Consider the following 12,020-nt stretch of genomic DNA (forward strand, 5'->3'; position numbering starts at 1 on the left):
TCGCCGCACTACCAGAAGGACGTGGAGGTGTTAGAGAGAGTGCAGAGAAGGTTTACCAGGATGTTGCCTGGTATGGAGGGTCTTAGCTATGAGGAGAGATTGGGTAGACTGGGGTTGTTCTCCTTGGAAAGACGGAGAATGAGGGGAGATCTAATAGAGGTATACAAGATTATGAAGGGTATAGATAGGGTGAACAGTGGGAAGCTTTTTCCCAGGTCGGAGGTGACGATCACGAGGGGTCACGGGCTCAAGCTGAGAGGGGCGAAGTATAACTCAGACATCAGAGGGACGTTTTTTACACAGAGGGTGGTGGGGGCCTGGAATGCGCTGCCAAGTAGGGTGGTGGAGGCAGGCATTCTGACATCGTTTAAGACTTACCTGGATAGTCACATGAGCAGCCTGGGAATGGAGGGATACAAACGATTGGTCTAGTTGGACCAAGGAGCGGCACAGGCTTGGAGGGCCGAAGGGCCTGTTTCCTGTGCTGTACTGTACTGTTCTTTGTTAAAATGCTTTATAAAAAAGTTGTTATTTTTTAAACACTTGACAGGAAGAATTAAAGAAAGGAATCAAGAAACTTCATAGAATCCAGCAGCATTGTTCCAGTAAACAGCGAGACTTAGAGAGACCAGAAGCTGAAATAAAGGTAGGGAAAAGGGGAACTGGATTTTGAAAGGGTTTTTCCTGTGATGATACTCTGCTATTTTGATATATTTGATGTTTAAGGTGGGGCTGCTTTAAGGGGCAGTGCTTTGTTACAAGAGTCAATTTGTCTGGGAAAATATGCAGCTCAAATGCTGCGAATGCTGGATAATTGATTTTAGCTAGAAATGTGTTACTTTGTCGATTTCCTTTTGTTTACATGTGTTCTCCTGGGATTTTAGACTGGGTGTGCAGAGCCATGTGAGTTTTTGATTAGGTTGATTGACAGGGACAGTGTCATGTGGTTAATGGGAGGCGCTAAGCTTTCAGGAAAAAACAGTTTCATTTTCATTTTTAAAGTGAGGGGCAGTTGCTGCTTGGGGCTGGTGGAAAAAAGAGGTCTCTCCTTCTCCCTCAGCTCCAAGACTGTTAACCTAAGTCAAGGCAAGTATGCCTACAGGGACAGTGTCATGTATTAATGGGAGGAGTTAATCTTGCAGGTAAGAATAGTTTCATTTTCATTTTTAAAGTGAGGGGCAGTCGCTGCCTGGAGCTGGTAGAAGAAAGAAGTGTCTCTCTCTCTCTCTCTCTGCAGACACTTTCTAAAAGTTCCAAGACTGTTAACCTAAGTCAAAGCAAGTATGCCTGCATTTTGCTAATTAATTACAAAGAGGGGCTTAAGCCTATTAGAGAAATATTGTTTGATTGGAACTAATAGTTATAAGTTAGCTGTTAAGAATTGTAACTTGTCATGTTTAAGTATTGTTCAATTGTTAAAGGTTAAGCAAATTCATTTGTTATAGTTAAACTGCATTGTTAAATAAAGTTTGTTTTGATAATAACTTCTCTGGTTGGTCAATAGAATCACTCCTGGAGTGAAACATTCTATCCTCACATTAATGCCAAAATAGAAAATTGTTGAAGTCCAGTCTGGCTTCATAATATACTTTGGGGTTTCTGATTTGGTACCCTAACAAAAATTGTGGGCTCTTCTCCGGGATTAAAAGCTATAAAACAATGTCGAGGACCTGGTGATGCATTCGGTTAGTTTAAATAGGGAGTGCTTTGTGGAAAAATGGCTTTTTCAGTGGTTAAAGATTTCCTGGGTGTAGAAGAGGTCACTCGGAATGGTTTATAAAAGGTGGCAAAAATAAAGCTTTTGGATTTGGCGAACAAGCTGAAGTTGACTTTGCCTGAAAGGGTGAGGAAGGACAAGATAATTTCAGTCATTGCTCTGCATTTAAATTTACCAGAAACACAGTTTGAATCACTGGAACTGGCTAGAATTGAATTACAATTGAAACAGTTGCAACAAGAAATAGAATTGAAACAGTTGCATCAAGAAAATGAATTGAGACAGCTTGAACAGGAAAAATAATTGAGAGCTTGAATCAGAGTTAAAAGCAAAAGACAGAGAACAGCTCTGGCAGACTTTTGTATCTTTTTCCCGAAGGAAGAAGGTGGAAGAGAGAATGTCCAGGTTGTGTGGGGTCCTTAATTATGCTGGCTGCTTTGCCGAGTCAGCGGGATGTGTAGACAGAATCAATGGATGGGAGGCTGGCTTGCGTGATGGATTGGGCTACATTCACAACCTTTTTCTAATTTCTCCTCACTAATTTCTCCTCACCTCAGTTCCTCAAACTATTACCCCCTAATTCTGGACTGGCCCACCAAAGGGAACATCCTTTCTGAATCTAACCTGTCTAATCCTGTTAGAATCGTATAAGTTTCTGAGATCCCCTCTCACTCTTCTAAACTCCAAAGAATACAATCCTAACCGATTTAGTCTCTCATCATATGACAGACCTGCCATCCCAGGAATCAGCCTCGTAAACCTTCGCTGCACTCTCTCTATAGCAAGGGCACCCTACCTCAGATAAGGACACCAAAACTGCACACACTACGCCAGGTGTGGACTTACCAACGCCCTGTAAAATTGCATTAAAGCATCCCTATTCCTACACTCAAATCTTCTTGCTATAAAGGCCGACATACCATTTGCCTGCTTAACTGCGCACTTATTTTCAGCAACTGATGCATGAGGATACCAAGGTCTTGATGAGTATCCACTTCTGTTTCAAAGAATGAAAGGCGATCTCATTGAAATCTACAAAATACTTAAAGGAATGGACAGGGTAGATGCAAGTAAGATGTTTCCCTAGGTTGGGAGTCTAGTACCAGGGGACACAATTTCAAAATGAGGAGGAAGCCACTTTGGACCAAAAAGAGGAGAAATTTCTTTATACAGAAAGTTGTGAATCTTTGGAATTCTCTTCCCCCCGGGGGCTGTGGAAGCTTGGTTACTGAGTATGTTTAAAGGAGAGATTAATTGATTTCTGATTAAAAATAACATAAAAGGTTATGGGGATAGTATGGATAAAAGGTATTAAAGTTTCTAATTAGCCATGATCATATCGAATGGCGGAGCAGGCTCAATGGGCTGAATGGCCTACTCCTGTTCCTATATTCACTGGGATGAAACCTCATCTTATGTACGCCTGGTGTTCTGGGCATGCCCTCCTGCATTCTTCATTCAACCAGTGTTGATCCCCTGGCTTGGTGGTAATGGTAGAGTGGGGGATATGCTGGGCCATGAGGTTACAGATTATGGTTGAGTACAATTCTTCCTCATTACAGGAAGGATGTGGAAAAGATTGAAAGAGTGCAGAGGAGATTTACAAGGATGTTGCCTGGATTGAATGGCATGCCTTATGAGGATAGGCTGAGGGAGCTCGGTCTTTTCTCCTTGGAGAGACGTAGGATGTGAAGAGACCTAATAGAGGTATATAAGATGTTGAGAGGCATAGATCGGGTGGACTCTCAGAGGCTTTTTCCCAGGGTGGGTCACAGAGGACACAGGTTTAAGGTGCTGGGGGGTAGGTACAGGGGAAATGTTAGGGGGAAGTTTTTCACACAGAGGGTGGTGGGCGAGTGGAATCGGCTGCCGTCAGTGGTGGTGGAGGCAAACTCAATAGGGTCTTTTAAGAGACTCCTGGATGAGTACATGGGACTTAATAGGATGGAGGGTTATAGGTAGGCCTAGAAGGTAGGGATATGTTCGGCACAACTTGTGGGGCCGAAGGGCCTGTTTTGTGCTGTAGTTTTCTATGTTTCTACAATTCTATTGCTGCTGATGGCACACAGCATCTTCTGGTTGCCCAGACTCAAGTTGCTCTGTCTGTTCAAAATCTTTCCTATTTAGCATGATGGTAGTGCCACACAATATGTCAGATGGTATCTTCAACGTGAAAATGGGACTTTGTTACCACAAGAACCATATGACAATTACGCCTAACAATTCTGTCATGAACCAATGCATTTATAGCACGCAGAGAGGTGAAGATGAGAACAATTAGGTTTTCCCTTTTGTTGGTTCCCTCGTTATACCGTAGACCCAGTCTAGCAGCTATGTCCTTTTAAGGCTCGGTCAGTAGAGGTGCTACCAAGCCACTCTTGGTGATGGACATTGAAGTCACCCAGAGTACCTTATTCGCCTTTGCAACCCTCGGTATTTCATCAAATGGTTTTTAACATGAAGGAGTACTGATTCATCAGCTAAGGAGGTGTGGGGATGGGGTGGGGAACAGTATATGGCAATGAGCAGAGGTTTCATTCCATTTTTGGCTTGGTGCCATGAGACTTCATGGGGTGCAGAATTAATGTTGAGGACTCAGAGGGCAACTCTCACCTGACTATATACCACTGCACTGCTACTTCTGTTGCGTCTGTCTTGCCAGTGGGATAGAATCATAGAATCATAGAAACCCTACAGCACAGAAAGAGGCCATTCGGCCCATTGAGTCTGCACCGACCACAATCCCACCCAGGCCCTACCCCCATACCCCTACATATTTTACCCACTAATCCCTCTAACCTACGTATCTCAGGATGCTAAGGGCAATTTTAGCATGGCCAATCAACCTAACCCGCACATCTTTGGACTGAATGGTGGTGAGGTGTTGTCTGGGACGTTGTCTGTAAGATACAATTCTGTGAGTATGACTATGTCAGGCTAGTCTATGGGATATATCTCCTCATTTTGGTACAAGCCCCAGATATTAACGAGGAGGATTTTGTACATTAACAAAGCTGAGTTTGCCGTTGCTTCCGGTTCTTAAGTTGATGCTGGGTGATCCATCCAGATTTTTAGTGGTTTGATATAATTGAGTGACTTGCTCGGTGATGGTACCACTGAGCCACTCTTGGTGATGGACATTGAAATCCCCCACCCAGAATATATTTTGTGCCTTTGCCACCCTCAGTGCTTCCTCCATGTGGTGTTCAACATGAAGGGGTATTGATTCATCAGCTGAGGGGGGATGGTACGTGGTAATCAGCAGGTTTCCGTGCCCACATTTGATCTGGTGCCATGAGACTTCATGGGGTCCGGAGTCAATGTTGAGGGCTCCCAGGGTAGTTCCCTCCCGACTGTATACCTCCGTACTGCCACTTCTGCTGGGTCTGTCATGCCGGTGAGACAGGACGTATTCAGGAATAGTGATGGTGGTGTTTGGGGCATTATTTTTTGTGACTATGTCAGGCTGTGAGACAGCTCTCCCAATTTTGGCACAAGCCCCCAGATGTTAGTGAGGAGGACTTTGCAGGGTCGATGGGGTGGGTTGCCATTGTTGTTTCCAGTGCCTCGGTCGATGTGGGGTGATCTGTCCAGTTTCATTCATTTATGTTTTCTTTGTAGCAGTTGAGTGGCTTGCTCGGTCATTTCAGAGGGCATTTAAGGGTCGACCACATTGCTGTGGGGCTGGAGTCACATGTAGACCAAGTAAGGACATCAGGTTTCCTTCCCTAAAGGAGATTAGTGAACCAGTTTTAGGACAATCAACAATGGTCATCATTTGACTTAATTCCAGATGTTTTATTGAGCTTCATCTGCTGTGGTGAGATTCGAATCCAGGTCCCCAGAGGATTACCCTGGGTCGCTGGATTACAGTGACAATACCACTGCGGCAATGCCTCCCCACTGCAGTTCTGGAATTTTAATTCAATCAATATAAACCTGGCATTAAAAGTCTATTGATCATATTAATCATTATCCATTGTTTTAAAAACCCACCTGTCTCAGTAATGCACTTTAGGGGAGGCAATCTTTGTCCATGGTCGGGCTGGGTCCTAAAGGGCATAGCTGTTACACTGGGACTGCACCAGGTGGTGAGGGAATCAACAAGAGGGAAAAACATACTTGACCTTATCCTCACCAACCTGCCTGCCACAGATGCATCTGACAGTATTAGTAGGAGTGACCAACGCACAGTACTCGTGGAGCCAAAACCGTCTTCACTTTGAGGATACCCTGCTTCCTGTTGCATGGTACTACAACAGTGCTAAATGGGATAGACTTTGAACAGATCCAGCAACTCCAGACTGGGCATCCATGAGGCGCTGTGGGCCATCAGCAGCAGAGTTGTATTTAACCACAATCTGTAACCTTGTGGCTCGCATATCCCCCATTCTACCATATCCACCAAGCCAGGAGATTAATACTGTTTCGATGACAAGTGCAGGGGGTGTATGCCAGGAGCAACACCAGGCATACCTAAAAATGAGGTGTCAACTTAGTGAAGCTACAATACAGGACTACTTGCATGCCAAACAGCATAAGACAGAGCTAAGTGATTCGACAATCAATGTATTAGATCTAAGTTCTGCGGTCCTGACACATGCAGCTGTGAATGAGGTGAATAATTTAACAATTCATTGAAGGAGGAGGAGGCTCCACAAATCCCCATGCTCAGTAATGGAGGAGCCTAGGACATCAGTGCAAAAGATAAGACTGAAGCATTCACAACCATCTTTAGCCAGAAGTGCCGACTGGATGATCCATCTCCACCTCCTCCAGTGGTCCCCAGCATCACTGATGCCATCTTCAGCCAATTCAATTCACTCCACGTGAAATCAAGAAACAGCTATAGGCACTGGATGCTGCAAAAGCTATGGGTCCTGACAATATTTCATTATATGTGCTCCAGAACTTGTCATGCCCCTAGCCAAGCTGTTTCAGTACAGCTACAACACTGGCATCTACCCAACAATGTGGAAAATTGTCCAGGTATGTTCTGCCCACAAGAAAAGGTAAAATCCAACCTAACCAATTATCACGCTATCAGTCTACTCTCGGTCATCAGCAGTGCTGTTAAGCAGCACTTAATCAGCAATAACATCTTATGGGTTCTGCTAAGGTAATTCAGCTCCTGACCTCATTACAGCTTGGTTCAAACATGAACAAAAGAGCTGAATGCCAGAGATGAGGCGAGAGTGATTGCCCTTGGTATCAAGGCAGCATTTGATTGAGTATAGTATCAAAGAGCCCCAGCAAAACGTGAATCAATGGGAATCAGGGGGAAACCTCTTCAATAATTGCAATCAGACCTGGCACAAAGGAAGATGGTTTTGGTGGTTGGAGGTCAACCATCTCAGCACTGCAGGAGTTCCTCGGTAGTGTCCTAGGCCCAACCATCTTCAGCTGCTTCATCAATGACCTTCCTTCCATCATAAGGTTAGAATTGGGGATGTTTGGAAATGACTGCACAATGCCCAGCACCATTCGCAAATACTGCAGCAGTTCATGTCCAAATGCAGCCAGAGTGGACAATATACAGGCTTTGGCTGACAAGCGGCAAGTATCATTCAAATCACAAGTGCCCAGCAATGACCATCCCCAACAAGAGAGGATCCAACCATTGCCCCTTGACATTCAATGGCATTATCATTGCTGAATCCCCCACCATCGATATCCTGGGGGTTACCATTGACCAGAAACTGAACTGGACTAGCCATATAAATACTCTGGCTATCAGAGCAGATAAAAGGCGAGGAATTATGTGGCTAGTAATTCACCTAATTCTCCAAAGCTGTCCATCTACAAGGTGCAAGTCAGCAGTGTAAGGGAATACTCTCCACTCCTCAAGAGGCTTGACACTTTCCAGGATTAAACAGCCCGCTCGATTGCTAACCCTTCCACAAACATTCAATCCCTCCACCACTGATGAACAGTGGCAGTCGTGTGTACCATCTACAAGATGCACTGCAGGATATCACCAAGGTTCCTTAGGCAGTGCCTTCCAAATCCACGACCACTACCATTTAGAAGGACAAGAGCAGCAGATACCTGGAAACACCACTACCTGGAGGTTCCCCTCCAAATCATTCACCATTCTGACTTGGAAATATACCACTGTATCTTCACGGTCACTGGGTCAAAACCCTGGAAAACCCTCTCTAATAGCATCATGTATGTACCTACCTCCAGGACTGCAGTGGTTCAAGGAGGCTCACCACCACCTGCTGAAGGGTAACTAGGGATGGGCAATAAATGCTGGCCTAGCCAGCAACGCTCACATCCCATAAAGTGAATTTAAAAAAAAAAATGTATGAGTCTCCAGAGCATTATCCTGGGTGTCCGGGTTACTAGCCCAGTGACACACTGCACAACCACTTCGTCTCTAAAGTGGTAGAATGGGGGAGTGATTTTTACCACGCTTCACGTGGCCATGATGATGGAGTGGTGATCTAAACAAATTGTCACATCTCTGCAAAGTCCTGTGTGCGCAGGGTAACTGCTGTGTGGAAGGGCCGTTTGTAATGAGAGTTGGTTTGTGTTTCAGACACAAATCAATGAGCTGAAAGGAAAGTTATCGAAGAGTTTCTCTGAATGGAGGAGAAAGCTGGAAGAAGATGAAGAATCCACACTGAAACTGATTGATGAGGAGGAGCTCCGAGTTGTCTCTCAGATTCGAAGCTGTTCTGAAACATTAAACAAGAGGGTGGAACAGATTACATCAATAGATGGAGAATCCCAGAGACTGGTACAAAGAGACCCCCTCTCATTTATTCAGGTACATCTTCAATATCAACAGGGTCATGGTTGGGGAATGGGGTGTTTCTGTGAGGCTGGATTGTTTGAAGATTGATGGTGGGATCCAGAATTGGTGCTGCCCCCCTCAGCCCTGCCCTCGGAGTGTTGGTTGTTATCCCCTCAGTCCTGCCCGCACAGCCCTGCCCTCGGAGTGTTGGTTGTTATCCCCTCAGTCCTGCCCGCACAGCCCTGTCCTCGGAGTGTTGGTTGTTATCCCCTCAGTCCTGCCCGCACAGCCCTGCCCTCGGAGTGTTGGTTGTTATCCCCTCAGTCCTGCCCGCACAGCCCTGCCCTCGGAGTGTTGGTTGTTATCCCCTCAGTCCTGCCCGCACAGCCCTGCCCTCGGAGTGTTGGTTGTTATCCCCTCAGTCCTGCCCGCACAGCCCTGCCCTCGGAGTGTTGGTTGTTATCCCCTCAGTCCTGCCCGCACAGCCCTGTCGTCGGAGTGTTGGTTGTTATCCCCTCAGTCCTGCCCGCACAGCCCTGCCCTCGGAGTGTTGGTTGTTATCCCCTCAGTCCTGCCCGCACAGCCCTGCCCTCGGAGTGTTGGTTGTTATCCCCTCAGTCCTGCCCGCACAGCCCTGCCCTCGGAGTGTTGGTTGTTATCCCCTCAGTCCTGCCCGCACAGCCCTGCCCTCGGATTGTTGGTGCTGTCCCTGAATGGAGTGCAGTGAAAGGTGAGATTATTCCTCATTCCTGTGACTGGCTCCATCGGCTGTTACACACTGAATTGTTTCCTCTTAATCCCAAATTCACTGTTTGTTTCCATTGGGAGTTGGTTTGTCCATTGACTGATTTGATCTCCTCTCTTTATTCACAGAACTCGAAGCAGCTTCTTTCCAGGTAAGTTTCTCTCATTCATCCAGAACCTGCTGCTGATAGGGAACATTCACTGGTATCTGGGAGAAAAGTGAAAGCAGAATTGGAAACTTTCACAGTTAAAGTGCTTACAAATGATGGGAATACTGAGTAATGTTCAAGTGTGGTTTGAGGGGTTACTAGTTTAGACAGCCATGGGAAATGGGAGATTCCATATATACACTGACAATATTCAGCTCTACCTCATCACCAATCTCCATCTCTCCTCTGTCTCTTATTTGTTACTCTTCCTGTTTAACATCCAGCATTGGCTGAGCTAAAATTTCCTCCAATTAAACAGAGAAGATCCATGGCATTGTTTTCAAACCTGCCACAAACTTAATTCTCCAGTCACTGATTCTGTCCCTCTCCCAGGCCACTCTCTTAGGGTATGGGAGATCTTGGCCAGTTTGTGGACATGGATGCCCTGTCGATCATATTGGAAAAGCCTAATTTAAATCTTCCACAGCCTTCCACCTGACAGTCAGTGACTAACAGCCTGACCGGTGCTCGGGAGCAAAACAAGTGACAAAAAGACACAGTTGGGTGGTAGCCATGATGTGGAGATGCCGGTGTTGGACTGGGGTGGGCACAGTAAGAAGTCTCTCCTCTTTTCTGCGCAATCCTCCTGGTGATCCTCTCCACTTTGAGCCGGCGGCTTGCGGTGTCAGTGGTAGCCATGATGTGGAGATGCCGGCATTGGACTGGGGTGGGCACAGTAAGTAGTCTCACTCACCTGATGAAGGAGCAGCACTCCGAAAGCTCGTGATACCAAATAAACCTGTTGGACTTAAACCTGGCGTTGCGAAACTTCTTACAGTTGGGTGGGCATTTGTAGGGGTGACCCCATTCTCAGAGTGATCAGCAGGCACTCTGAGACCTGAGTGGGATTGGGAATTGGGCAGGAAAGGTCGACATAATAGAGAATGTGAGAACCCATAGGCTTACTCCTTGTGAGGCCTGGTGTGTCTCCTCCTCCTGCTAATCAACAAGGTGCTAAAAGAAGCTGATTTTTAGCAGAGGCCGAGGCCACTTGTTGTATCTGGCAAATGATCTGCTGCTGGGAAGCCAATAGTGCAGCTTACACTAACATTTCAGTCACTGCCCTGATGATATCATTGTGTAGTATCTTTCAAATGTTAGTTAAGATACCAACAGCATTTCACAGGAGTCTCGTCAATGGCCTGATTTTACATGTTAAAATTGAAATGGATGACATTGGGGTCGGTTGTAGTCACGGTGCTCGATCTCAATGTTTTTATCCATAATCCTCTCCCTCCCATCAGAGGTTAAAATGGAGTTTGTGAGGGAACCTCACTGATTACATGTTCCCGTGTGGATGTTCCTTTTCCTCTCTTCAGTCCACATGATTGTAGTGAGTCTATTTCTGCAGAGTGAGGGGAGCAGAGATTGAAAATGCTCAGAATAATAATCATTGTAAATAATGGAAAGGTGAGGCTCCAGTACAGAGAAACTGGACTGAACACAGATGGATTTGAACATCACAAACTGAGCTGAAGTGACAGTAAACCAGGATCCCACTGCACGTGTGGAGATCAGTACGATTGCAGGGAGAATCCCAGGATTCTGACATTTTCAGGATGCGTTGCTGCGGGTAGTCAGTATGAGCATTAGAAGGGGTGCAGGTTGTTACACTGATCACTCGGTCCTCTTTTTGGGTTTCTGATCTGAAAAGTCCCCACTGACGAAAACATTCTCTCTTCTTTCATTAAAGAATGACTGAGACTCGGAGAGTCACAGGTCCAGATGTCCCAGTGTTCACCCTGAACCTGTCCAATATATCTCAACATATCCAGAAGAGGTTGAATGAATCGGAAAAGTACCACTCTGATATATTGGGAATCATCGGTAAGAACGTGCAGCTTTTCTCCAATATAAGGGATTGAGAGCAGGTCAGGTTAGTTCTGTTCAGACAGCTGGGAATATCCCTGGGCTTTAATATCAGCTCCCTGTGTGTGTGCATCAGGAGCCTGAGATTAATCTTCAGTCCCCAGTGACACCTGCTTTAAACATTCCTCACTGTAATGGGGCAGAGCTTCACCCAGCCTGGGTCAGGTGGTGGGGGGGTGTTACACACTCAATCAGAGAGTCTCTCAAAGGGACACCGTACCTCACAGGGCTATTACTCAGAGCAAAATAAAATAAAGGAAGACTTGTATTTTTATAGCACCCTTCTCAACCTCAGGACATGCCAAAGTGCAAATGAAGTTCTAATGAAGTGCAGTCAATGTTGTGATGTAGGAATAAATCTTCTTGAGTTCTTTGCTGGAAGGCTGATCTAACTCACAGCGCCATGACCTCCAACACGGGTGGAGCAAAGATACAGGTCCAATTCCCATCACAGCTGAAATAGGGAACAGATCTTTTGCTTTGGCATCAATCTGATCCACACTGACCAGCCAACTGAGCTAACTCTTACTCCCTGACACCGCATATGTTGGAAGGATTGGCAAGTTGATACTCAGCCTGTTCAAAGAAATAATAGGAACCCTACAGTACAGAAAGAGGCCATTCGGCCCATCGGGTCTGCACCGACCACAATCCCACCCAGGCCCTACTCCCATATCCCTACATATTTTACCCACTAATCCCTCTAATCTACGCATCCCAGGACACTAAGGGGCAATTT

At 45.8% G+C, this 12,020-nt stretch overlaps 1 protein-coding gene across 3 annotated transcripts in view; it reads left to right on the plus strand.

Moving 5' to 3' along the window:
- The window catches only part of LOC144505247 (E3 ubiquitin/ISG15 ligase TRIM25-like), a 90,123-nt gene that overhangs the window by 72,967 nt on the left and 5,136 nt on the right, over positions 1-12,020 (plus strand). For 2 of the 3 annotated variants that reach the window (XM_078231282.1, XM_078231283.1), the window contains exons 2-5: positions 551-646; positions 8,262-8,492; positions 9,333-9,355; positions 11,106-11,239. In XM_078231282.1, the coding sequence (XP_078087408.1) occupies positions 551-646; positions 8,262-8,492; positions 9,333-9,355; positions 11,106-11,239 (484 nt within the window). The remainder of the gene's footprint in view (positions 1-550; positions 647-8,261; positions 8,493-9,332; positions 9,356-11,105; positions 11,240-12,020) is intronic. The other variant, XM_078231284.1, reaches the window with a different exon arrangement.

The sequence above is a fragment of the Mustelus asterias genome, chromosome 16 (genome assembly GCF_964213995.1).
Source record: "Mustelus asterias chromosome 16, sMusAst1.hap1.1, whole genome shotgun sequence".
Classification (NCBI taxonomy): Eukaryota; Metazoa; Chordata; class Chondrichthyes; order Carcharhiniformes; family Triakidae; genus Mustelus; species Mustelus asterias.